The 27,535-nt window shown below is 38.5% G+C and overlaps 5 protein-coding genes across 6 annotated transcripts; 2 read left to right on the forward strand and 3 right to left on the reverse strand.

The window, feature by feature from the left end:
• Positions 1-4,535: 4,535 nt before the first annotated feature.
• On the reverse strand, positions 4,536-9,188 carry pit (pitchoune). Its single transcript, XM_065489802.1, has 8 exons — positions 8,995-9,188; positions 8,784-8,843; positions 8,310-8,720; positions 7,729-7,893; positions 7,369-7,670; positions 6,986-7,309; positions 6,111-6,288; positions 4,536-4,701 (listed from the first exon to the last, which is right to left on the reverse strand). The coding sequence occupies exons 1-8, from the start codon at positions 9,107-9,109 to the stop codon at positions 4,607-4,609; spliced, it is 1,650 nt and encodes a 549-aa protein (XP_065345874.1). The 5' UTR covers positions 9,110-9,188; the 3' UTR covers positions 4,536-4,606.
• A 317-nt stretch (positions 9,189-9,505) lies between these two features.
• Positions 9,506-13,733, forward strand: PpD3 (protein phosphatase D3). The gene is made up of 9 exons (XM_065491830.1): positions 9,506-9,694; positions 10,093-10,476; positions 10,531-10,652; positions 10,707-10,871; positions 10,925-11,030; positions 11,087-11,420; positions 12,381-12,497; positions 12,555-12,636; positions 13,285-13,733. Exons 1-9 carry the CDS (start codon positions 9,601-9,603, stop codon positions 13,342-13,344), a joined length of 1,464 nt encoding a protein of 487 aa, XP_065347902.1. The 5' UTR covers positions 9,506-9,600; the 3' UTR covers positions 13,345-13,733.
• On the reverse strand, positions 13,053-16,091 carry pkaap (A-kinase anchoring protein pkaap). Of its 2 annotated transcripts, none has more exons than XM_065491833.1 (6): positions 15,886-16,091; positions 15,400-15,829; positions 15,217-15,340; positions 14,466-14,645; positions 14,150-14,415; positions 13,053-13,571 (listed from the first exon to the last, which is right to left on the reverse strand). In XM_065491833.1, exons 1-6 carry the CDS (start codon positions 15,917-15,919, stop codon positions 13,325-13,327), a joined length of 1,281 nt encoding a protein of 426 aa, XP_065347905.1. In that variant the 5' UTR covers positions 15,920-16,091; the 3' UTR covers positions 13,053-13,324. The 2 variants fall into 2 exon arrangements, with proteins under 2 accessions (XP_065347905.1, XP_065347904.1); XM_065491832.1 differs by having other exon boundaries at positions 13,053-13,574; positions 15,886-16,090.
• A 386-nt stretch (positions 16,092-16,477) lies between these two features.
• LOC135944702 (nucleolin-like) lies at positions 16,478-20,487 on the reverse strand. Its single transcript, XM_065491831.1, has 6 exons — positions 20,218-20,487; positions 20,047-20,158; positions 17,959-18,533; positions 17,350-17,547; positions 17,018-17,290; positions 16,478-16,958 (listed from the first exon to the last, which is right to left on the reverse strand). Exons 1-6 carry the CDS (start codon positions 20,251-20,253, stop codon positions 16,842-16,844), a joined length of 1,311 nt encoding a protein of 436 aa, XP_065347903.1. The 5' UTR covers positions 20,254-20,487; the 3' UTR covers positions 16,478-16,841.
• A 1,059-nt stretch (positions 20,488-21,546) lies between these two features.
• LOC135944700 (SID1 transmembrane family member 1-like) lies at positions 21,547-27,049 on the forward strand. The gene is made up of 11 exons (XM_065491829.1): positions 21,547-21,963; positions 22,088-22,215; positions 22,272-22,575; positions 22,636-22,719; positions 22,773-23,002; positions 23,056-23,184; positions 23,996-24,167; positions 24,233-24,524; positions 24,780-25,127; positions 26,072-26,424; positions 26,481-27,049. Exons 1-11 carry the CDS (start codon positions 21,799-21,801, stop codon positions 26,541-26,543), a joined length of 2,268 nt encoding a protein of 755 aa, XP_065347901.1. The 5' UTR covers positions 21,547-21,798; the 3' UTR covers positions 26,544-27,049.
• Positions 27,050-27,535: the final 486 nt, after the last annotated feature.

Raw genomic sequence — 27,535 nt, forward strand, 5'->3', positions numbered from 1 at the left:
TTACACGTTCAAAATTATAATTCAGATTTAGTATGCCAGTTATTTATTTTTAATAGGCAATAGAACTGTGAATTTATACGGTTTTGATAGCAATTAGTTGTTTTTAGACGGGTGCCTAGTGCCTAGTTAATTTTTAGTACAATTAATATTTGTAGCATACTTGAATTTGAGGCTTTCAATTACACTTTTTAATTGTTTGGTTTTCTTCGCTATTTTTGAAGCAGGTTTGTAAGATTTATGAAAAATTTAATTCGCTTATGATGATGTTTGTTATTGCTAGTGATAAATGTCACAGCTGCAGCATTTCCTTTTTTTCTTCCCAATAATGAAAATCACTAAATATATTTTAAAACAGACACTTCGAACAAACAAAACTTCCAAAGTAGGTAACAAATAAAAAAATATGAAAATTATATTTTAACAGTTAAAAAGTGTTTTATTATTTTTTTTATAAAAGAGAACAGATTTGGGTTGAAAATATTTTTTACTCTATATTAAAAATTAAAAAAATGTACTTACGCAAGCAATATTTTCGAAGACGATGGATGGATTTGGATGATTTTAGTATGTTTAAAATGATTTCAAAATTCAAAGTGCTTATTTGTGTATATTTGATGGTCCCCTGATGCTTGAAAGCTCAGAAAAAATAATTAACTCTCAAATCAATGTGAAATAATATGTTACCAAATCGTGTAGCCAAATTTTACGATTTAAAATAACCGAAAATAAAGAACAAAACTAACAAAGAAATAAACAACTAATGTTTGTTTTGATGTCATCATCATGGAACATCGTGTTAATTGCACCCTTAACGTCATTTTATATGAATTTCAGCATGATGCCGCTCACGAGGATAGATTGCAGGCAATTCATTTTATTGCACTAGAAGATGAGGCGAAACGTCCATCATTTTAGAAATTTCTAGGCAATTTGACTAGTTTATAGGCCATACACGTTTATCTTTCTAAAAATTGACAAATACGTATGGTTTAATATGTTTTTAATGTTATAATTTCCCTGATAGAAGGTTGAACTACTGTCTCAATGGCTGCTGTAATTTTTATGCCTCAATTGATCCTCGTTGAATAATTTAAAAAATATTTTGATATTAAAATTATTTGATTTAGCTATTTCTCCTGTTGCCTCATATGGTACTGAAGCTGTCTGGAAATACTTGACTTTAAAAGACTTAAATAATCTTGAATGTGCTAAGTCAAGATTTTTTAAGAAAGCCTTATGTGTCGATAAGAGAATGAAATCAAGATTTGTATATGAGCTAGTTGAGACTGATTATTTTGTAAATGACTTAAAGACAAAATTCTCCCTGTCAGACACACCTGTGTATATTAAATTCTTGGATAATATGATGCATAAAAAACAAAATATTCACCCTAATTTTTACAGTACCCCAGCTGTGACAAACAAGAACTGGTGGCTACCCTATTGTAAAGATCGAAGTGTTTTTACGAGATACTCTTTCCATGGTTATCATTTTCTGTTATTTAGACAAACGTTTTCATCTAGATGTTTCTGCTAATTGTGTTTGCCACTTCTGCGATGAAATCTGTTTAGACATGTATCATTTCCTCAATTGTAAAAATAATTCAACTACCTTATTTCAAGCTGCTAAATATAAGAAATTGCAGTTAAATAATATCGTTATATAATGTACTCTGTGTTGTACACCGTTGGTGTCTAATAAAATAAATAATAAATATTAAAATGGAGCTCGTCTTTCAGCAAATAATGGAGGGATGCAGAAAAACTGGAAAGTTTTTTATTCCATCTCCAGGTTAGCTTGATTTAAGGAGAAAAAAAATCTTTGGGTGAAGTGTTTTTATGCGCCGTAAGTGAATTAAACGCAAAAGGGCTGATTGTCTTCGGAAGTTAAAGGCTCGGTCGCATTAGCCTCGCATGTTTACCTATTGGATTAATTGCCAGAGGAAGTAATAACATCGCCGCTGCGGCTCCCCGCCCTTCAAATACGACCATTTAAATTTAAAAGCTAATTCCCGCAAACGCAGAAGAGGCAGACATAACAGTATGAAGCTCTCAGAACCTGACGAAATAGGTGCATCAAATTCCGGCTGCTTGAGCTGCTGTGCCTGCGCTTCTCAACTAAAAATACGGCTTTCCAAAATAGATCTACCCTTCATTTGGCGTGTCATTGACTGGAGCCAGCATCCGTCGGGGTGCCAACACGCGCCTTAATCTTCAGCATCTCTGAGTAATGGGAAACGGCCGGCGTTTCGTGAAGCGCTGGCCTCTCGACGCGCAATTCATATTATTAGTGAATGACGGACTCGCGTTCATAAAACAACACTTCTAGCCGACCGCACGAGCCGAGTGTTTTTTTGTGCGAGCCACTAACGCCAGAGTGAGTTACAACGGCTCAATTATTTGGTAAATTTAGTCACAAATGCTGGGCTAATTGAAATACGCGATAAATCAGCGGCGTTGGGAAATGGCCAAGTCGATAAATTCGATTTTATTGCTCACTCGCTGCAAGATCCATCGGCGAAGTTATACTTTTTATTTTTAAAAAAGGAGACTTATGGCCGTGCCTGATTTATCTCGGAGCGAGAGCAAGCAGACCTTGGGATCAGACACCGCGCTGGAAGAGGAGCACCAAACCAATCTGCATCCCAAGCCAGTTTTATTACTGCACTGGCACCAACCTGACCGGCTTCGAAAATCGCCCTGTTTGCGCTCGGCTTGACAATCCTCGCAGTAGGAAGGACGTGTAGAATTGCGGCTTGTCGGTCGTCAACTCGACACTTTATTAGCACACACTCTATAATTTAGGTTAAAAGGTCCGATAAGCCTCGTAGATCGATTTCGAATCCCTTGCCCCACTCCCAATTTGATTCCTATCGCCATTTATTGGTTTGACGTGCTGAAGAAATAAAAGTAAATAAATATAAACAGAATCAAATAAAAGTTAGAAGCTCGTCGTGAGAGTAAAAACGAAAATTTCACGAACAAAAATATTAGAACTGCAACATTCGTTGACATTTTAAAAGTGTTGATACTGCTCACGATAAGTCGATTTTGACATGTGCTAAATATGCATTAAAAACCAGAATTCGTGCTCATTTGGAATAAATTAATCCGTAAGTAGCACCTACAAACCAGAAAAATAGTTACAAAATTATATACACGATTTTTAAAAATAAAACCACGCTGCAAACCTCGTTTCGAAAATCCACAATTTAAATTTTATGAGTTACTCAAGACAGGCTGTTCATAAATCCTGCTCGTTTTGACAGCAAAAAATTTAGCAATGTTCGGAATTAATTAATACGCGGCCCGAGGCGAGCAAATCAAGATTTTCGACTTTATTTAAAATTCTGCCACGTCACGATTTTTTAAAGCTTATCAAAAAATTATAAGAGCCGTGTGACCGAGTGGAGTGCTAATCAAGGAGCCAGTTGGTTGCATCTTCACTGCAGCAGGCCGGGACAGACCAGAGAGAGAGAGAGAGAAAATGGAAAGAAGTTGGTCGGCCGGTCGGTATAATGGCTGTGAGAAGAGAGATCGAGATTTCAGCCTTGCAAGGCAACGCGTGGGCAGGCCACGATAAATAAAATAACTGGTCCAGCCCACGCGCCTCGCGTGCGGTGTGGGCGGCCCACATGGCGCTGCGACGGCCCCCAGCGTCGGCCCCTGGGCCCGGAGCGTCCTCAGCCCTCGCCAGGGCGCTCGTCCTGCGACAAGGGGTGCCCGAGACGCGGCGCCGGGACCGTTGCGGGCCCCCGCACACCCTAAATCGGCGTTTAATCGGACGTGTTGGGGAAAATGACCGGGGAAGAGGAATAAATTACTATTGCTCTGAGCGCAGGGAGGAGCATTTTTTACACACGCACACTCGCCTGGAATCTTTCCTCAAACGCAGATTTCAGAGAGATTGTGTTTCTCTCTCGGACGGATGATCAGAGGCGGAGGTGTTCCTTTTTTTCCTCTCACAAACATAAATGATGGGAAAGCGTCTGCTCAGAAAATCCATGTTTGCTTTGTTCGCGTGGCGCTTATTGTTCTGCTCGTTGGGCAATGCGTTGAGGCGACAGTGAAATTTTAGATTGAGGGAAAACGCCCTGCAATTTGCTTATGTCAAGTTCACTTCCTTCATTAGAGTGACTCGTAATAAAATTTACCGCTTCGATGACCAAGCGTTTCAAAAGAAATTTAAGTTGGGATTTTTCAACTGTTTTTAGTCAATTTAGTCGGGTTTTTTAAGGCTAATTTCCTGACCAAATAGTAAGTGTTGAGTAATTGACATTTCTGTATAAAAAGGGGGTTTTATGCCAAATTCAGTTGGATCAGGCTCCGGACCCCCAAGAAAGGGAAGCAGCGGCAGTAGTTTTGGCGCACCCTAAACTTGAGCGGTTTGAGACAGTTTTTCATCTCTAAAAATGGTTTCATGCAATTGTAAGCGTGGCTCAAAATTCAAGATTGCATAATTAGTGCTCATTTGATGCCTACATGAAAATCAGACGCACGGAAAAAATAATTGATCGTCAAGAGTAACACATAAATTCATTTGTAAGCAATAATTTTATTTTAAAAGAAAGGCATTGATTTACATTACAAGCTTCTCGTCGTCTCGTCAGTGCCTGGAGAATTTCTTGTGGTCCGTAGGATTGACCCGTCGCTGGCCCATTTCCTTTTTACGGGGCCTGTTAGCCTTGCTGCTGTTCACCTCTGAAACACAACATGACAATGGCACATAAATATACATATCAATTAAGCGACTAACTACGATTCTGATCTAGCAAATGAAGCAACAGAATAGTAAATTTATGATATCTACGGCTTCAGACAGAAATTACTCTTCATCTGTCAAAACAGCTGTACGAGATTCTCAATCACAGTCTAAATTAGTCCGGTCAGTTATCCTGACTGATCCAAGGTTGACAAACTCATTCTCGGTTGTTCTACTCATTTACATATAAGTTACTTTGAATGGATAATTGCACTGACAATAAAAACCAATGCGATCAGACTGTGAACAAACCAACCACCTCGGAACAATACAATGAAGCAGCGTCGTTGTGTTTATTTACGAACGAGCGTGTTGAATCATTCCGATTTCTACGTCACTCTGAATTATTAATGTAAATTCATAAAACAGAACCCATTCACAGGCGGCAGCGGCGCGCGCGCTCGATTCGTGTGGGCGAGATAATTGCCGTTCCTGCAACTTGCTCGCGTCAACCATATCGGAATAATAATAAAATTGAGCAACACACTTAATAATCATAATTATTTCATCTCCGTACCTGATTCAGGTAAAGGTTGCGCAATCCCACATTTTGTAACGAAAAAAAGTCGCCAACGGCGATATAAATTTAAAGATTAAAACGCCTCTTCACTCGAGAGGCCAGCTTACAAGGAAACCCTGGGTTCGTTCTGCTCAATCATGGTTATTTTTGCCTTGAACGTGCAGACTGTCATCGAGTTTAAAAATATTAGAACCTTAGAAATTTTGACAATATCCTGAAGCAAACTGAAAAATTTAGCAAATTTTATAAGCTTCAAAAACATGTATAACAGATGTGAAAGTAATTATGTTTTTAATATCTAATGTGAAATGATCTCTACGAAAAAATCCTCACTTTCTATATCCCAGTGTTTAAGATTCACAAGCAAAATCAAGTGACATCACTGCCCAGTTAAATAAAACTGCCTTGAGACGCACAATTAAGAGTTATGGTGCAACTTCAGGCAGGAGTGACGCAGAAATTACGAGAGGAAGTTGTTATTATTATTTAGTCTTGTAGGCAGCAACGACGATAAATGTCAGGCCAGAATTGGAGTCGTAGAAACCGCCGTGGCACTGGCTCTGATTTGCATTGTGAGAACGAAATCAAGTGGCAGGTGAAATTACAGTTGCCGCCGCGAGTGCGCGTGGGTGTCACGTTTTGTTCACGAGTCCCCAGCCCGCAATGACGGTGTGCATTGCCTCTTTGCAGACTTCACTGTGACAATCGCAATTATCTAGTGTGCTTGGATAATTATCGAAGCGCAAACTTTCTATTAATCTTAGCCTTTTATGGAAGTTGGAGAAAGATTGTTTGTTTTATGGCGCGACGGCAAAGTGTCATACTTACTCAGATCAACACAAGGGGCTGATAAAAAGCCAAACGATTTCGCCACCTTTGGAAGGTTGAGGGTTTCAATGTCGAAGATGTTCTTCAACGAGTGAGAGTCGTACGCCCTGACGTACGCTTTGTACGCCTCCTTGGCTGATTGGTTCAAAAAGTAGTTTTTGCCAATCAGTTTCTCGAGCTGAAACAAAAAAAATCAAGCATTTTAATATAGATATAAAATTAATTAGAACACTGGGATATTTTATTTAACTTTTTTCAGCTTGCTTGACAAGTCTTAACAAAGATTGAAGCACATGAATCGCGCTGAATCCTGCATTAAGATCTATTCCAACTTTCTTTTTTAACAAACCTACAGCCAAAAAGTTACAAAGTTTGTTTAATGAACCTAACATGGTAACTGTTAAGATGCTTTACCTTGGGCATTTAATGAATGTGAGCACTGTTTAACGTTCTAAATATGATACCAAAGGAATTTTTATTTAACAGCTCAAGAGTTCTTTAGGAAAATGGATAAAGACCAAATTTTATAGGTCAGTTTTCATCCAGTCATGATTGTTTTTCATGAGTAGAATTAATTTGACAATAATTAATGATGCACATGTCATTTTTCTTCTTGTAATGTGTAAGATGTGTGGTATTTAATTTTAAAATGATTTTTAACCACATAGTTTACACGCATTTGTAAGAGAAAGCAACCTCGAGCATTACAAACCCTACATGAGAAATAATTCAATCTCGAAAAACAATAAATTTCAAGTTCAGAACATGAATGGTTTATCAAATTATTAGATTTATAGATTTTCAAGCATTAGTTTGTAAATCCAAATGAAGTTGAATTTGGATAAAAGTAAATTGAGAATACAAAATAAACCAACCTGAAGTTGAATATCAGCGATTTTGCTCCAAGAAAAGTCAAATTCGTTGAGGGGCACCCTGGCCTGCTTGAGGTACCTAAGGAAGCCAAGCTCTTCTGGCCTCAGGATCAACAGGGCATGTCCCTGGCTTCCCTCCCCTCTGGCGGTACGACCCACCCTGTGAATGTACTCTTTGGGGTCATCAGGAGGATCGAACTGCACGATCCAGTCGACCGCAGGAATGTCCAAGCCGCGAGCAGCCACGTCCGTGCACAGCAGGATACCAGTCTCTGCGTTGCAAAATTGGAAGAATGTGGATGTGCGTTTGGTTTGCTTCTGTTTGCCCTGCAAAGGAATAAAATGACATTGAAACGACGCTTTATTTATATCAAAATCTGCCTTACATGAATACTCATGACTGGGAGGTCTATGTAATTGAGGAGCTCGTGGTGGAATTTGACAGACATGCACGAGCTGAAGAAGACCATGACCTTCTTCTTTCTGTTCTTCTTCAAAAACGTGAACAGAAGCAAAAATCTCTTCTCAGACGGGCACACGACATATCCCTGCTCCAGGCCTTCGACAGTGGCCATTTCCTTAGTGTCGTCAACACCAACATAGAAAGGCTCCTTTTTCAACGCCAATTTGGTCAGCGCCTCTGTTTTCGCCGTCGTTGTCGCGCTGAACAACATTGTCTGTCTACGTTCTGTAAAACAATTAACGTTTTAAATATTGATATGTGAAGTTAATTTAAAAAAACCTACTTGGCAGCAGATTAATAATCTGCTTCAATTCTTCTTCGAACCCGATGTCCAAAATCCTGTCTGCCTCATCAATGATCAAGCACTGCAGGTTTTTGTAAACAAACTCAGGAGTCCCTTGTAGGTGGTCAAGCAATCGGCCGGGTGTTGCCACGATAATGTTCACCCCTGAAAAAGTGGGCAAATATTTATAAATTATACAACTATTGTAAAGCACAGAAACATGATTACGATTTTCTGATTCGACAGTTTAGATTAGAAAATAATTTTTGTTTGATTCAAGTGAAATTTGGTTGGTAACCAAATCCAAAGATGCTTAGCTTTTAGCATTCTAGGAAATTTTAAAAATTTATCTCTAGGATTTGTTCTGGGCTCTGCATTTTTATCTGAAAACTTGATTGTAAAGCAAGAAGCCTCTCATTTTTCCTAGACGATTCCGATGGCGGAATCATTCTTTTCAAGCTTCATAGCTCACATATAGACCATGGCACAAAATATTACCTGGTTTATCGTATTAAAATGTTAATTCAATAAATTATGCACCAACTAAAACATACTATGGGATCCTTAGAGTTTATTCATACCTTTTCCTAGATTTTTTGCCTCGGCCTGTCTGTTGGCTCCTCCCATGATGAGTCCGTATGTGTGCTGGTGGTATTTCATCAGCTCCCGCAGAACACCGTATGTCTGCATGGCCAGCTCCCTGGTGGGCGAGATGATCACCACGCCAGCCCCGTTCCTGGGCATGAAGTGCAGCTTATAAATGAGTTCGACTGCAGGAATGAGGAAGGCAAGCGTTTTTCCAGAGCCTGTTTTCGCCGAGCCCACGAGATCCCTGCCCTCGAGCAGCGGAGGAATTGATTTAGCCTGGATTTCAGTCATCTCCGTGAATCCCATGTCAGCAATTCCCTTCATGGTTTCCGAGCACACCCTTCCCTCCAGACCACTGAAACTCCTGTCCTGTAGAACCTGCAGGGCACCCTCTGCACCTGGCACTGCATGAAGAGATATATGTATAAATAATCTTATGCATTTTATTCAAAAGCTGAAAGCCATACATTTTTGACTGATGTCGTCTTCATCGCCATCTTCCATTTGTTGAGTTTCTAAACCATTTTCTGAAATCACGTTTCAAGCAAATTCAAATTGTTATCAAGTCAAATTTAATAACCACATTACATAGCATCTATCTACAATGGAATTTCATACACACAGGTTCAACAGACACCATGGACAAGACACAACATCAAAAATTGTTTCTATACCAACCTGGTTTTACCGTTTCTTCATGAAGCCTTTCTTGTTCCTTTTGTAGAACAATTTTTAATTTTTTAGACTCTGTTTTCTTAAGTTTCCTCTTAAGAATTTTGTTTGTTAGACTCATTATTATAGAAGCAAACACGTGTTGTTTCTAGAAAATTTCTGCAGGCGCCAGTACACATGTGGAGTGGACGCGTGCTTCCTATTCAGACTCACTATCTTAAAATTTAGTGACAGGCGTACCACATTAATTCCATGAACAAACCTATGAACACCTCCTATTCCCTGCACAAAAATATTAACCAAATTTAATTACATATTATTCTTTTCCAAAAATGTGTTAAAAGTTAATAAATTTTAAGCATTTTTAACACACTTAAAATGCAAATATGTCTTGCACAAACTCTATCTAATGTAAACTAAAAATCTTCATGTTGTTGGCAACATTGGAAGTAAGTTATCCAAGTTATCATTACCACAAGCAACTCGACGTCAGCGCTCGCATTGCAGAAGCCGGCCGCTTCATTCATTCATGTAAGTAGCTTCAGCAAACGGCGTTTAAATCACAGATTTGATTGGATTTTCGACCTATAATCGGCTAATGTCAGTAATACAATGAGCGGAGAAGACGACTCTAAACTGGAGGTGTCCGAAGAGCAGACCAAGGAGGCGGAAGTGTGCAAGGAAACGGCTAACAAGTATTTCAAAGGTGCTTAAACGTCGGTCAATGTGGTTGATCAATTGTTACCATGTGATCTTTGTTTTCGACACAAGCCACTGTCAAAATTTTCGTTTTCAAGACGCACAACCTTTTAATTTTAATAACCACGTAAAACGCTAAATTTTAACCTTCAATAATCAAAGGTTGTTATCCTATAAACGCTCTTAGTCCATACATATGAATGCACTAAATCCAAGAACCCACTATCTTCACTCAACTTTTGTTTATATTTTTGATTTTGATAAAACTTGCTGTTATCTTAGCTGTGCTTAGCTCATGTGAAAGGAAAGCCTTGATGGAAATTTATTTTTTATAATATAATCCTTTGTTTCGGTCATCATTTTCATTTTTATTAAGTTCAAAAATTCATGTGGTTCAATTTCCAGAACAAAATTTTGACGAGGCCGTGATATGGTACTCAAAAGCCATCGAACTGAATCCAAATGTGGCCGTGTACTACGCCAACAGAAGTTTTGCGAACCTGAGGCAAGAGGCATTTGGCTACGCCTTGTCAGACGCCTCTAAGGCCATCCTGCTGGACAAGTCGTATGTTAAAGGCTACTACCGACGGGCTGCCGCCCACATGAGCCTTGGCAAGTTTAAGTTGGCCCTGAGGGATTTTGAGACTGTCACCAAGGCTAGACCAAATGACTCGGATGCCAAAAAGAAGTTCCTGGAATGTACCAAGATTGTGAGGAAACTTGCATTCGAAAAGGCAATTGCCGTGGACAAGAAAAACGTGGCAGACACTATCGACCTCGCAGGAATGGGTAGGTTTCTTCTTATTATATTTGTTATTCTTGTTATAATTTGAATTATTGCAGCCATCGAAGACGATTACTTTGGGCCAAAGTTAGTTGATGAGAAAGTCACCTTAGATTTTATGAAGAAGTTGATGGATTGCTACAAGAACCAAGGAAAACTTCACAGGAAATATGCCTACAAAGTAAAGAATTGAATAACACCTTGAAAGTTAAAATATTGTCTGAGTATTTTTTAGATCTTGCTAGACGTGGAACAGCTTTTTATGAAACAGCCATCAATGGTCGAGGTACACATTCCGGATGACAAGAAATTCACAATTTGCGGGGACATACATGGACAGTTTTACGACTTGATGAACATTTTCACCTTGAATGGTCTGCCATCCCCAGACAACCCATACGTAACTTTTAGTCTTAACTCTTGAGTACAATTTAATTATTTAAAAAAATTCAGCTCTTCAATGGAGACTTCGTAGACAGAGGCTCATTCTCAGTAGAGTGCATTTTCACGTTGTTCGGCTTCAAACTGCTCTATCCCGACCACTTTTTCATGTCTAGAGGTGATTTTATTTTAATTTGTCCTCCATTTTGACTCAAACGGTTCTATTATTATCAGGTAATCACGAAAGTGTCACAATGAATCAGATGTATGGCTTTGAAGGCGAGGTTAAGTCGAAGTATACAGAGCAGATGGCCCACCTATTCACCGAGGTGTACAATTGGCTTCCGCTCTGCCACTGTCTCAATAAGAGAGTCCTTGTCATGCACGGCGGCCTCTTCTCACGGGACGGAGTCAAACTCGATGAGTTGAGGGTAATCGAGAGGAACAAACAGCCTCCTGAGGACGGGCTTATGTGCGAGCTACTCTGGTCAGACCCTCAGCCGCAGGATGGACGGGCTCCCTCCAAGAGAGGCGTGGGCGTCCAGTTCGGACCTGACGTCACTCACAGGTTTGAAATTTCAGCATATTCTCTTACACTTACCTTTTCAAACTGCTTGTTTTTTTAATTTCTTGGTTGAAAATTTGTTTTATGATGAGCTATTTTTTATGACGAGTAGAGAAAATTTCTCAAAATTTTATATATATATGTTTAAATGAAGCTAAAACTACAATGTTACCCATGAGAAAATACTAGTTAATATTTGAAATTTTTTATAGGAAAATTAATCTCTTGATACTTTGAGCAATTTCTCTGATTTTATGGTCAGCATTTAATTATAAAATGAATAGATACGAAGAGAGACAAAAAAATGCTGCATCAATTTTGAATTATTCTCTTTTGCTTATTTTTATGAACTGAAATTTAAAGAATTCAATGGTTTGGCTCTGCACGGATTTAAAAAGGATGGAAAGCTATCAGTGAATTTTGAGAAGAAGATTAAACAACACGCATTTGTACTGAACAGCGGCTGTTTCAGTCCCGCAGGCCTCATCATCATCAGCAGCAGTACTTACAATATAAAACAAAATTGATAACCACAGTATTAACTATTAACTGCAGATATTTCAGAATCTAGAAAACGTTTGGCAGTTCTCATTGCTGAGCAACAGTCGAAAAGAGGAAGTGCCAAATCTTATCAACCCCGCCACTTGCCCTCCCTGTGATTTAACTCTCCCTCACAATGATTCTCAAGCTCGAAATTCCATCATTGTAACTCTTTGTACTGTGTCAAAGAGTGAAAATTCTGTTTCTAGCCTGAAAAATTTCAGAAGGAAAAATCAACGCAGAGCTGATTAATTTGACAGTAAAGAATTATCAAAAATGCCCTTTTTTCTATTTCACTACTAGCCGATGAATCACGGTTAAAAATCATGTTCCATTTAGAGATTTATTTTCCTATTTAACATCTTAAAGATTTGATTTGACTTGTGTTGAAAGATTAGAAAATGCATTTTATTTTTATTGCAGATTTCTTAAAGACAATGGGTTGGATTATGTTGTAAGAAGTCACGAAGTTAAAGCAGATGGCTATGAAGTCGCGCATGACGGCAAATGCATCACTGTTTTCTCAGCGCCAAACTATTGGTAAGGAAGAGACTTTCAATCTGTTCTTTGAACAGTGATTGATCATTTTTCTTACAGTGATACCATGGGTAACAAAGGAGCCTTCATCATTCTCAACGGAAAGGACATGAAGCCGAATTTCACTACCTATGAAGCAGTCGTAAGTACCAAATTCTTAATTATTTAACTGCAAAGAAAGAAATTGATTTATGCTTATCATTTTTGTATGATAACTTCCCTGCTGATATCTAATCTTCTGTTTTCCTCAAACCAAAGCCATTTTCACCAAGTTAATTTCAACTGCAAGGTACTGAGTAAAGCAGCAATATGTTATTTCCTGCCTCTATATAAAAAGTAACAACTGTAAGCTCATTTTGCGACCAAAGTTTGACTCCTGAATTGACACATTCACTTTCTTAGCTAGTGACGTGAAATTAAATTTTTCTCGGCAGTTCATGCAATTCGGATATATTTTAATATGTATAATTTATCCAAAAAGCTCAAACACCTACCTGTATTAATAAGTATTTTTTTTAAATGAAATTGATCATCCTGGTTCATCCAATAAGAGACGAATTTAGTTTAAAAAGATTTTTATTATTTGTTCTATGTTTTGTACTTAAATATAATATAATATAAATTCATTCACTGGCCACCTATCGGCAAATTTCCCTGGGGCCGATATGAACAGCTCGAGCATCACTTTGGTAACTCACTTTTAACGTCCTTACATCTACAAGTTGATTTTCATTGCAGTGGTCTGACATTTATATAATATAACAAACTAACAATTGGCAATGTTACACAGCCCCACCCGAACGTGAAGCCGATGGCGTATGCCAACTCCATCATGAGTCTGCTGTGCTAGGACACCGCCGCGGCCTGCTGGGCGCCTGACTGCTCGGCCCAAGGGTGACGCTGGTCACATCTCGGACGATCATCTCGGCGACACGCCATGCCAGCTCCTCCTTGTCGTGAGGCCGCACAAGACGGCGCATCACCCTGCTGAGGCGGGACTCGCGGCGTGCCTCAGGCTCCGGCTCAAAGTCGGCCTCGAAACGGCCCAGCTCGTCAATGCGTCCCAGCGATAGGCCGCTGCTGAAACAGTATGCTCATATTGGTGCATTTGCACATAATGGAAGCGATAATGTGACCGCATCGCTGATTTACTCATTTATTTGATCACTGCAGGCAATAACCACTCACTGTTCGTAGTGTCATGCCAGACAGTCAATAAATTTGCTATTGAATTATAAATCCTGTTTCATTCCTTCAATCCAAGTGTTGCGATATGAATAATAAATCATTATTATTTATTTGTTTTCCTAATGAAGAAAAAACAGAAAATTGATCTTTGTATGCAATTCTGTACTTTTTCTGGCTTAAAAAAATTGAATAAACTCTTCTGTATGTTGCCCTGTCAGGGTTACATAAAATGCGCCAGTCTCTAAAAATATCCCTTCCCATAAGAAATAAATGTGAGCGTAAAAATTAGGCATGCAACCTTCAGGAACTATTCACTATATCATAAATAGTTTATTATTGCTAGTCTGGAATAAAAAAGGAGGTTGAGTCTATCAAAAAAATTTGCTTTGTTGTTTACTGTGGAAAGCCCTGGGTCAACTATAGAGGAAGTATTTAAAATTGCGAAAAAGATGCAGATTTCCACTCACTTCTGTCTGCTTCTTTTCCAAATGCTGTCAGGGTCGGAATCGTCTATGGAATTGGTGCAAGTCGGTGCATTATTTTCTGTGGAATTGCTTGTTGAGTTCAGGGTGCTGTTGCTGGCCTGCAGCAAATCAGCAAGGTACCTCAGGTACAACTGTGATTGCAGGAAGTCGGGGAGAAACATGCGCTCCATCGCATGCAATGCAATTGCTGCTGCTTTTTCAAAACTGTCAGCTGATGGTCCGAACTCTCCACAAATGTTCTCCTCGACCTTAAACAAAGTTGTTTGGTTCTGTTGGATTTTTTTAAAGATTCACAAACCTGAAGTCTGAGCGAGTCTCCGAAACCAAGTGGTGTGGTCGCCTGGAGCGAAAAATATTTGTCGTACAGCACGATAGCATCAGCCTGCGCTTCAGCTGGTTCGTCGGACAAGTGTTTCCGAAAGTTAGTGGCTGCCAACCAGAACTCTACCAAAGCCTGATGACCTTCTTGTTCCATAAACTAAAACAGTTTTCAACAGGGTTCACACAGTTGTCTGTTGGGTTTTAAAAAGTGTCCAGAATTCTTCAGATGAGGTATTTTAAGGATTTTTTTAATCCATGACAAATAGCACAACAAGTGCAGGGTCAAAAGCTCAGAGGGGAACAAATCGTTTGGAGTTGTAAATTCAGTTTCACTTCTGCACATGAAAATGACTCATCTATTAGGCAATTGAAAAGTAAGTGATGTATGCATTTATAAAGTAATTAAAAATTTCTTTTCTAATTATGGCTACTTTAACAAAAAAAGGAGATGTAAACCCTCGGAATGAAAATATTGACTTAAATAATAAGCTCAAACGGAACTAAAACAATATAACTAATAATCTACGTGAACGACTTTCCTCAACATTGATTGATTAAAGAATAAAAACCAAAGCAAAGAAAAAAAATATGAGATTAAATCTTTTTAATATTCTATTATTTTTAGTTATTTGACTGGCCGTGTAGAGCAAAAAATGCTTAATTTAAATTGGGAGGGAAAACTTTCTTAAAGTTAACCGATTGGCAATAGCAGTTGGAGCTCCACAAACCTCAGTAAAATAAAAGAGAGCAGATTCGTTGAGCAGCAAGTCGACCAAACGCACTTGACTACTGGTCAGCACCTCCACCTTGTGTTGGTGGAAGAAATCCGATTTCAGAAACTCATCAAAGTGGCTGGAAGCAAGAAAAATTAGAATGACATCTTCTGTTTATTAGGAAACAAAAGGTATTACTCTTTGTTAATGACTTGAAACACGTATTCTTGGAGGGGGTGAAAAATATCTTTAGGTGGAGCTTCTTTCCTCCTGATCACCGCCTCAACAGCCTCAACCAGACCTCGCGGGGCAGCGACTCGCTCAGTTGCGTCCGGTGCGAAAAACCTTTCAAATATTGCGACAGCTGCTTCAGAGACGTCGTCCGTGAGTGCAGGAGAGGGCCACGGTGGTGGCCGGCCCTCCATTCTGGCCGCCTCCGTCCAAAAGAGCAAAAAAGGGGCGGAACCTTTGGTTCGCAGGAACTGCAGCAGTAGACTGACAGCACCTGCATCAGCGACCACGTCTGCCAGCGTTCGGCACAATTTGGAGTGCCCGGAATTCGCTTCGGGAGGAGGCTCCTGTTTGAGGAGGTCCTCCACCGTCTGCTTGACAGGGACTTGGGGCTGTCCTGCAATGAAATTGCCAAATTGTCAACACAAAATAGGTGCGTCTTTATCATTCTACCATTGGGGACGTGTTTTCGGAAAAAGGTCAACATCGCAGGAGGCCGCACATCGGCGCCGAAACCATAACATCAGCCCATGCCCAGGTCAGTACAACAGTCCTTCTTTGTTCTCCAGCCAACAGGAAACTTATTATCAAGTCAGATTAACATCGCAGTAGAGTAGTCACTAGAACGAGATGAAAAATTGCGCAGGGATGCCAACTGATCTTGGAAAACGAGTAAAAATGGTTTTAATTTTTTTAAACAGTTTAAAATCTCAGACAGAATGCTTTTCTCAAAAATTTTCGCGCAGTTTATTGAAGAGTAATTTAACACCTTAAAAATTATGCAACTGGTCTCTAGTCTTTATCTTTCAATTCGCGAATAAAATTTGAATTCCAATATCATTTAATAACATTTTTCCATGTTGAGAAAATGATTTGGTTATTCACATGCTTATTATGTATAAAAATATAGTAAATACTTTGATAAAATGTTATAAGATAGTAGTGTGTTTTTATTCTACTAATTACGAGGCCTAAGTTGGTCACTTACATATTTTGAGTTTCTACTTTCATGAAAAGGTATGTGGTTTAAATAATACACAATAAATTCATCTGTACTGCTCTCATGTTATATTAAAAAATTGCCTTCAACTTAAAAATGGTTTTACAGAAGTTGAAAACAATTTCTTCCAGCTACAAGTATGGAGAAACCAACAAACCGTAGATTAAAAAAACCAATTAGAATAATGCGCTTACAAAGTACACAAAGATTTTATAATTACTCGTCGCAGTAGTGTAATTTGCATTGACAGGACACAGAAAGAACTTACCTGTCGAGTCACACCTCCACAATTATCCCAAACTGATAGTTTATTGCTACACTTTGCTGTCGAAACAACAGCGCCACAGATAAATAAAAAATTAAAAGCACACTCTGGGGTGAGTCAGTATGTTTGTACTTTTGGCAGGTCTCACACCTTTTTACTGAGAATGCGTGTGGGGATGATGATGCCTTTCTTGCCCGAAGGTGTTGAAATGATTTTAACTACTTGCACTGTGCCTGGCATTGCTAAATCTTCGTTGGCAACCTAGAAAAATAAATCACATTTTGGAGAACGTGCGGCAAACAGCAATGAATAAAATTTACCTGCAAGCTGAGGGTGACTGGCTGCGATTCTTCGCCAGTTGTGTTGCTCAAAATCACCCTGTACTCCTGGTTTGGCTCATCGGTGACAATTTCTGTGGTGACAGTCTCCGTTTCTATAGCCTGCTCTGCAACAACGGTGACAGGCTGGTCTGTGGTGATGGTAGACATGTTAACTTCGATTGTATCCAAAAACTGCTGTGCTTGTCCTTCGTAGTCATCATTTCCATTTTCCTGGGCTTCCCGTTTTAATATAAATGCGCAAAATCTCAATGCCTTTTAAAGAGAAATGTATATTAATTATGACCTCGGCGGTGGAAAAATTTATCTCTTACCTGGCCTATATCAAAAATGTATTGCGGATTCTTCGCCAATCCATCTTCGTAGCCACTAACATATTTGATGGCGCTTAAAATTGTTGGCCAATAATCGGTGCGAAAAAGGGCAGCAAGAGAGTCTATGCTCGCATTAATGCTTTGAGCCGCTATCAGAAGGCGAACAAGTTCAATCATCCTCTGAGATACAGCCAAAATCTAGAAAAATTAATATAGTAGATGAGAATCAGAATTAATTTTCTTTTTCACAATGAAAAATAAATGAATTAAAAACATTGGAATCCGGTTTTCTTGTTTTCTCAGTTCCGAGCACGAAAAGCACAAACAGCATTGTTTCCTTGATTTCTTTGTAAATGTCGAAATATCCCAAATGTTCTGTTCAATGCCAATAGAGTTCAATTATTTAAATGTTTAAAAGTTCATCAAATGATTGCTTTAAGGAAAACATTTTTTTCAGAAAAGGGCAAACTTGATAATAACATGAAAATAAGTACCTTGAAAGGAAACTATAAATCAAAATCAAATAAATTATCCAACACCTTATTAGCAAAATATAAATATGTGACTGATATATTTTTTCAACACAGCAATTAATGCAGGTTGAATTACCGTTTCCCTGGAGTTGGGATTAGGGCTCATGTTGGCAAGGTTGAGGCCAAACTGCTGTATGAGCTGGTCCTGTTGGACAACAGTGCATATTCTATCAGCTTCTGAAGCTTCCTCTGGGATGCTTTCCATGATCTGAGTCTGCTCAATGCCATCGTCTGCTTCCTCAGCCTCCATAGGCTCCTCTACCTCCTCCTCTGCCTCCTCCAATGAATCTGGCACAATCAAAACGTGTTGCTCCTCCAGATGAACCACTTCCATGGGAGCTACTTCTGTTTGTTCCACTACTTCTTCTTCGGCCGGTTCCTCGGTCTCTTCTTCTTCTTCCTCTTCTTCTTCTGCTGGTCCTTCTTGATCTTGTCCTTCTTGAAGTTCCTGCAAATTTTGCACTTCGTCACTCTCCTCTTCCTCTCTAGCTTCATTATTTTCTCCATGCTGATCCTCTTGTTCTTCCATCGTTTCTGATTTGATATATATTACGTTATCACTCTCTCTCTTGATTTTATTTTTTGACAAAGGTGGTGGTGAAAATCGCTGACGCCATGACGAGCGGTTGGGTCGCAAGCGGGTTTTGAGCTCTGAAATATTAACAAGATATATAATTTTATACGGAAATTTTTCTTTCTATTCTTGAGATATTTTGACAAATTAATTGTTTTCAAATGACGTTGATTGTCATAAACATACACGAACGAAAATTTTAAAATTTTTTAATATTTATTGTTAGTTAAATTAAAAATTAACGCATCACTATACTCTGCGCGAAAATTAATTCAGGATGGATAAATAGCACGCTCTCGCACTACTGTGCAGCGGCTGTTCAGGCCCCCATGGCCTCATCAGTAGTACTTGACCTCCTAAACAAAATTCAATACCACAGTATAAGCTGCAGAAAATTCTGAATCAGCGATCCGGCTGTACTCATGTCTCATTTTGAGCAAAATCTAAAAGAGGATTACGAAATCTTTTCAATCACGACACTTTTGCCTTTCACGTAGGTTAACCTTCCCTCACCAAAATTAAATTTACAGGCTTTAAATATGCAAGCCTTTATAACAATAAGCTTTTTTCAAATAAAGCAATTTAGCTTTTTCTAATGTAATGAGTATTTGGATACTCGATGAATTTATTTGTGAAAGATATTATTTCTGCCATCTGTTAGAATGATTGAGAAATATTCCAAGTTGTATTTTACGTAGACCAGAACCACATATTTCACAAATTCAAAGTCACAAATCTTTCACAATCATTCAGACAGATGGCAGAAATAATTATAATCTTTCACAAATAAATTCAATGAGTGTCCAAATACTCTTTACACAAACACGAGAATTCACGATGAATGAATTTTAGCCAATTTTGAAAAGGGCAGCAGAGTCGTCAGAAAGGTATACAAGGGACAAGGGGAATATTATTTACTTATTTACTTTGTGAATTCTCTTGTTAAAATAGCTTGATTTCTCGTTTGGTTCTAGATACACAAAACTTTAACCTTGTTTACAAAAAATATAAATAAACAATACATAGGCAAATCCATCAAAATATATAAAATTAAGAAGATCAAGAAAGTTAATACTTCCGCGTCATTTCGTGTTTTCAGATAATTAAGTGCTTTCCTTGGCAAGTGCGTGTGCTGGTAAGCATTTTTGATACTAAATTTTCTCCCGCCATATTTGGCCGCGTGATTTTCACGTCCAATTTAATCTGGACTACACTCTCATGCTATTACAAAAAACAAGTTCATTAAATTTGTGATGTTTTATAAAATGATTTGTTCAGGTGTTATTACCGCATTCTTAAATATTAAGATACATACTAATAATATTGAGTAGTGTTTTTAATAATTTTCTGTTTATTGAAGGGCACCTCTAGCGAAGTATTTGAGAAAGCCCAGAAAAGGAGGGTTTTCGTTGGGAAATTTGGAGACGAAAAGCCGGCCAGTAACCCCTTTTTCATATTTTGACCTTTTCAGTGACCCTTCCAGTGACCGATCCAACCCTGAAAACAGACCCCCGCAACCGCGGAGGCCGGGTGGACAGTTTGGCGGGCTGGGGGCGTGGAGGGAGGCGTCGACGGGGGCGGTGGCCTCACCTGGCTTTTTAGCGGCTTCTGGGCCCTCCTGAGGTTGCTCCTGGTCAGCTGGAGGCTCCGGTTCAGGCGGGTCCACCTGCAGAACCTGCTGGACAACGACCTTTGGCCCGTCCTGGAGGCAAAAAGCGGAGTGACCGTGAACTGGGCGGGGAACTAGAAGCCATCACTCACCTTCGTCGCTTCTAACCGGCCTGAACGCCGAGACATGACTTCAAAGGGGCCCTTGGAGGGCCAAAAAACGCGCGCAAGATTCTGAAGATCACCTGGGACGCGTGGCTAGCGCTCTAACGCAACCTGACGCTGAGGCGCACCGCAAGACGCGCAAAACATAAACAAAATGCCCCACCTCCCTGAAAATTGTACCAACATTCCGGTGTTCAGGGAAATTGGCGCCATCTTTAGCGTGCATGCGTTGAAAGCATTAATTTTGATATCTGATTGCATTTAGATTTGAACCGTTTAAATCCACTGATTCGCTTGCATAGATTGCTCTACATTATTAATATATTATATATGTCTACTTGTCTAGCACATCTTTATCTATCTATTATTCTATTATAATTTTATACGCCAGATTTCAGATCACGTCGGTCGCAAGATCGATTTTGTTGTTGGTGTTTTATAATGCGCAAATATAATGCGTATACTTATAATGGAAGCCTATTTTTTTACTATTTTTCAAATAATAATGATTCAAATTTGCGAACTAAATACACTATTTTTCCTCTTTGCTTATTTACTTTAATTTCATGTCCTTTCCGCTATTTCTCCTATTTCTAAAAATATGATTTAGCACTTCTTCCAACATAATTATCAATAAAATTACAATTATGCGCAGTCGATCGAACAAAAATGTTGAAATTTCGTGGATGCATGTATTCACTTTATTTAAAAGGAATAAATATGACATTACAATTTTTCAAATCACCAATTTAATTGGAGCATTATATTTTTAGTATTTTTTTTTTGTATTTTGTATTGAGAGTAAAAAGACAAAAATGTAAAGTAATGAAATATACATTATCATTATCACGATGAGTTTTATTGGTTTGCCATTTTTGCCATCATTCCCTCAAACAATGGCATTCTTCTGTATTTGTCGAATTAAATAAATAAATTTGAACTTCTCGCCTGATTGTGAGTTTTAAAGTGAATTCCTACACATTGTGTTGATCTATCTTGGGATTAATTATTTTTAACTGTTCGGATGAGTAGATTTATTTCGTTCAGTGTTCAGCAGGGAAATTAAAATCTTAAAAATGGAGTTAAAATCCTAAAATTCATGCTAAATTCAGAGCATGAATAAAAGATGCCAAAATAGTGTAAAAAATAACCGTTTTCACTCAATTGAACTACTTTTTTTAAATCAATACCAAAAAAGCAGTTTAGGACAATTGAATTGATAAGTGGAAATAATAATATAGTTGAGTGAAGGGATGATTTCGATATTCAGAAAGAGGCTTTTTCAAGAGAGGATTCGCGGTATTCCTTTTCCCTCTTTCTTCGAACTTCACGTCGGCATTTGATTGGAGGAAAGCACACGTTGTCATAGAGACGTGATATTTCAGCCAATCAAAATTACCAAACAGCACAAGGATAAAGTCAGCTCAAGTCAGCTGCCTCTGACAAACACGACCACTCCTCTTGTTCAAAAGGCAACGCATTATTGAATGGAATTGGGAAACACCTTTTTAAAGGCAGCAGTCAGTAGTTTTCGAGTGACTTCGGGGCCGGTAGGTCGAGACTAAGGCGATGTTGATCTTGTGGTGTTTTGCCTTGCTTTTCGCGGTCAGCCAGAGCTCAGCTACCACTGCCGAGCTCTCTGCGATTGTTATTGATGCCCAATTGAATACCAGCTACTTGCAGTCAGTAAACTCCACATCAGAAATAATTTTTCTCTACTCCAACGTCAGTCAGGTATGCGCAATTTACCTATAGTACAATATATTTTAATACGTGTATTTTATGTTCCGTTCTGACACGTGTGCAAAAAAAGATCAATTTATAACACAGGTAAAATCGGTAAAATTTATTATTTCAGATTCATGCGCGAGCGCCAGCAAGAATTAGCGTATCTAGTAGCGAAGCATCTCATGACTCTCCAGTCCTTGTTGTTGTTCGGCAGCAAAGAGGAGTGCTTTCTTGGCAGCTTCCCTATGCCACTGATAGGTTAAAATGATATTGACAAGTTTTTGCAGTTTATTAATTTTAATTTGAAATTTCAGGGGGTCGTACACCTCAGTTTCCAGAACGTTGTGCCCGGCTAGCTTGTTTAAGTCGGAAGTTGAAACGCAGGAAAATCTGATTGTGAGTGTGTCGACATCGAGCCACTTAAACGTCGCTTTCACTGTTTTGGTGGAAGTCGAGTCAAATTTTGAACTGAAAATAGATAATGAAAGGAACACAACAGTATCACCGTCCCAGCCACGATTTTTCAGTTTTGAGTTTCCTTTAGAAGTAAACACCGTGCTTCTTGAGGCGGATAGCTCAGACAACACTTGCATGACAATCTCGTTGCAAGAGCGAAATGCAAGTAGTCTTTAAGTCAGCTCCCCAACAAATTTAATTGACAATAAAATATGATTGTAGTGTCCTGTGTACGATCTGGAGGGCACTGTAATGTTTGAAGGCTCTTGGCAAACCATGACCAAGAAAGGAGGCATAACACTCTCAGTAAATTACAATATAAATCCTAAAGTCAAGTTAATAATAAATTTTTAAACCAGCGAGAAAAATTCCCTGATGGTTTCTTCATTGTGCTGGTGGTGCATGGAGATGACACTGCTTGTCTGACCAACACTCCCTTTGAATCGAGCTCCAGACAAAAAAATGTGGTCTTCAGTCTGAGGAAGAAAATTTCGTACGACGAGTACCTTGTTGCAACGTTTGGAGCTTTCGGCGTGTTTGCTGTATTTTACTGTATTTCCTTCATAGTTGCCGTTTTGCACCAGATGAGGTAATGCTATCTTATCATTTGAATCCATTTTTTTCAATGATTTCTCTTAATAGCCGGCGGAGGCAACGAAATGCAGCTGCTACTGGTGTGCAGAACGAGTGTTTATTGGAAGGTCTAGAAGAGGAGAATGAGACTGTTGCTGATCCAAGGAGCAGAGAGGAAAGACTTAGAAGAAAAGTGAAGTAAGTCACTAATAATAATTATTTCACCTTTACTATGCAATGCAGTGCATAAATCCAGAGTTTAAACTGTTGAGTCTAATCAGGGCTGTTTCTTTCTGGGGAAAAACTGCAAGCCATATCCTTTTTTACATATAATTATATATTATTTCGATTTTGCGAAAATCTAGATGACAAATTTACAAAAAATGGTCAGTTCGAAAGACCGAAGGTTAACCAATTTATTTCTAAATGGAGATTATTTTTGTACCAATTGTGAACATGAACATTACGATCCCTAGGCCATTGACAAATTTATGGTCAAATTACAAAGTAAGAATTTTTATTGAAGAAATTTTAAATTTTCAAAAGCTAATTTTAATGTTTATTAGCCATACATCTTGAGACTACCTTGAGCTGGAAAGTATGAAAATAAAAACCACTAACATCTGATAATGATAATGCTCTTAATTGATTAAAGGTATAACCCTATGCAAAATCAATAATTGAAACACCAGTTTTAAATATTCTGAAATGTTCTCTCCAATTTTCTCTTTTGTTTCAAGTTTTCAGGCATCTCTTGTAGGACATAAAATGCTTAATTTTAAATGGAAGGGTGACGTTTCCTCTAGGGTTTTTACTAGATAATTTTTTGGTATCTACAATATTATTAAGAATAGAATTTCCTGTTCTAGTAATCAAAAAACATTTTTTGAAGGAATGATTGGATATTTTCTTAACAGTATTTTTGTCTATTGACCACCCTTTTTCCAACCCTGATAAATTTCTGTATCTGAGCATCAATTTTATGATTAAAATTAAATTAAATTTTCAGTGCTGGTGAGCCTGTGTTTGTGAGTGATATGTCAAGATCTGGAAGCACAGAACTTCGGAGATCAGCTCAGAAGTATCTGTGGAACATCTTAACTGTGGCTACTTTCTATGGCTTGCCTGTAATCCAGCTGGTAATCACTTACCAAAGAGTGCTCAATAACACAGGCAATCAGGTATTTATTTTTTCCTCTTGAATTTAATTTATTATTATTTACTTCAAATTCCTTCCTCTCAACAGGATTTGTGCTTTTACAACTTTCTCTGCTCCCATCCTGTGTCTGTTTTGTCCGACTTCAACCACGTGTTTTCCAACGTGGGATATGGTTTGCTGGGATTACTGTTCGTGATGCTGGTGTACCGAAGAGAAAGGCGCCACCTGAAAGCAGTTGCTTTGGACCCAACGCGTGACACAGTACTTGGCTTGCCGCAGCAATTTGGGCTTTTCTATGCTTTGGGCGCCGCTCTGATTTCCGAGGGAGTGCTCAGCGCCTGTTACCACGTTTGCCCCAATCAGCAAAATTTCCAATTTGGTAAAATTCTATTTACTCTCTCAGTGAAAAGCTATTTTTCTTAGTGAAGTAAAATTCAGGAGCGTTGATTTATTTCAAAATTATTCTCAAAATTTGACCATTGTAAGTTTTAAGTTTTCAAATAAATTTGTATTTTTACTATCCAATAGGGCTTCAGATGTAATACCTAAATTAATTGGGAGATAAATTCTAACTAAGAAATTTTACAATGTCCTCGAGTGGCTCATTCGATAGAAAACTAATTCTCTTCTTTAGATACGAGCTTCATGTACGTAATCGCCATGATGTGCATGCTGCGGATTTACCAAAACCGGCACCCAGACATCCATGCCAGCGCCTACACAACCTTCGCAATGCTGGCTTTTGTCATCCTGATCGGAATGATTGGCGTGCTGACCGGCACAGTCATTTTCTGGAGCCTGTTCACTGCGGTGCACATGACCCTTTGTCTGCTGCTCAGCGCGCAGGTGTACTACATGGGTTGCTGGAACCTGGACTTGGGCGTTCCAGCTCGTGTCTGGGAAGCGTACACCCAGCCTGGTCTCTCGTTCAAAACGAGAATCTTGCCTGTGTATCCCAAGAGAATGGCTCTGCTCATCATAGGTAAGAGGCACAATATTCTTTTTGTCATCTCAAATACTAAGGAAGTGATGAATAATTGTTGTTGTTGTCTTGAGTGTCATTATTGTAACTTAGGTTGCTAAATAGCCTTATTTTTTATTTTTCTTTCATTCTTGGGCAATTCTAAATTTTATGCCTGCCTAAACAAAGGAATTGTTTTTATCTGTTGCTGAGAGCAGTCGTTTTTTTGTGAAATTAATCCTATTTTCCCAGTGTAAAAACGTTATTTCAACATTTTTTTCTCTTAAAAGTAAAAATCACTGAAGGTCAGATTTGTGTGAAGCGATGACTGGGGAACGGCGCTTTGAAGTGGGTAAAATGAGCAATAAATGGACTTTGGCAAAAAAAAGGTTTTTGACATAATTGTGATATGGTTTACTCTGAATGGATTAATTATGCCGATTGGATAAGAAAAATACACTCGCGACCTTCAATTTTTAAAGCATAAAAGAGTCTAGAGTCTCCTAAATTTCAACTAAATCTTTGATCTAACAGGCAGAAACCAATTTCAACTCCCATCTGGCTACCACTATAAAATATTACTTCAGATTTAACTAACACAGCTTTGAAAATTGAAGCAATTAAGTTCAGGTCTCTTTGGTTAGGTTTTTTCAGGGTTGTTTTTTTCTGAAAAATTCCAGATCTTGCCAAAAACTAGGTATTATTTTACTGAAATTTTATCTTCAACCCACGGCGATGTGTAAATCAAAACATTGGACACTAAATTTTTTTAAAGACAAAGAATTTGATTGAATTTTCAAGAGTAGAAAGTCCAAATGTATCCAGACACATTTTAAATCCCTTTTTGTTTGACTTGTTAATTTTTTAAGTGATTATTAATTTTCCATACCATGATTTACATCTCAATTTTTCTATCAAAACTTTTCTAATTTCGCTGACCTTTTAAATTATAATTTTTCTTTCAGGCATTCTCGTCAACGTTGCTCTCAGCGTGGTTGGGCTAATGTTCAGGCCGAAGAATTTCGCCAGCTACCTACTGGCTATTTTCATGGCCAACCTCAACATCTACGTCTGGTTCTACATAGTCATGAAGCTGGTGCACCGCGAACGAATCAGCTGGCCATCTCTCTTCCACATCCTGGCCTCTTTCGTGTTGTGGGGGCTATCGCTGTTCTACTTCTTCCACAAGAACATCTCGTGGCAAGAGACCCCCGCCCTTTCGAGGACATACAACCACCCTTGCGATCTGCTCGACTTCTACGACTACCACGACATCTGGCACTTCCTCTCAGCCGCCAGCATGTTCTTCTCCTTCATGGTAGCAGATCTAATGCTTGTTTTTTATTCTGTGTTTCACATTTGTTCTCATTTCAGGTGTTGCTTACCCTCGATGATGATCTGCGCTTGGTTCCCCGCACCCAAATTAGTGTTTTCTAAAAATTCTGTGATGGATGTGTTTCTAGTCCAGCTTTGCTGAGCCCAGGCTAGACACGTACTTGATTTAGCGACTAAGTCATAAAGTAAGCTGCTGACTGCTACTGTTAGGTTACCAGATAATTAACTTGTGGTCATTGTGCAATAGGTTAAGTCATATGAAACGATTATTTGTTAAACTCCATGTAGTAAAACTGCGTTGTTACGGTTGTTACCATTTCTGTCCACTATAAGCAGTCATAAGTTGAAATCGATCAAAACCTTGCCTACTGGAGCGAATTTTCAGATATTTCAGCGCAATATTAGAATAATTTGGTAAAAAATCGTGGAAATTATTTATGCTGCTCAAAGTCTATTTTCGATTCAATGCTGAATCTCTTGATCATAATCTGCAATTACAAAATTTGTACCTAAATTAAGTTAAAATTGCCATTCATCAACAGGCTTATAGTTTTATGTTAGCAAAGAGGCATAGAAAAATAAACAATGACGAAAGCTTTATTTAGAAACCTAATTTGGTTATTGTGGATTTATCGCAGTACATTTAGCATAAAAAAGGTTGCCAAATGGGGATGTAATTGAAACTCAATCTAATATATTAGGGGATATTTAGATTCTCCATACATGAAGAGGTCTTAGCCGCGCAATTTTGAGGCTGCGCCTTGCTTAACCTGCATAGCCTAATTTTTCCCACTGACTGAGCATTTTTACGCAGCGTCTATATAGCGTGCGGCTAGAAATTAAAAAAAGTTGTATTATGATTAGCTCTTTTTTCATTTTCAACCGATGGTTTGTAAAAATTAGGCGCCTGACGTGGCATTGCTGGCTGCAGAGACCTCTATCTCTTAGAGAAGGTTATAATATTCTGATGTTCCTATTCAAAACTAAATATTAAGTACAGAATATCACGATATTAAGTAAATGAGCCATTCACTGCCCAATTAAATATAATTTCCGCAAGGAGCAATAAAATGGGACAATTTAATTTTTTAATG

This window comes from Cloeon dipterum, chromosome 4, assembly GCF_949628265.1.
Source record: "Cloeon dipterum chromosome 4, ieCloDipt1.1, whole genome shotgun sequence".
Lineage (NCBI taxonomy): Eukaryota > Metazoa > Arthropoda > Insecta > Ephemeroptera > Baetidae > Cloeon > Cloeon dipterum.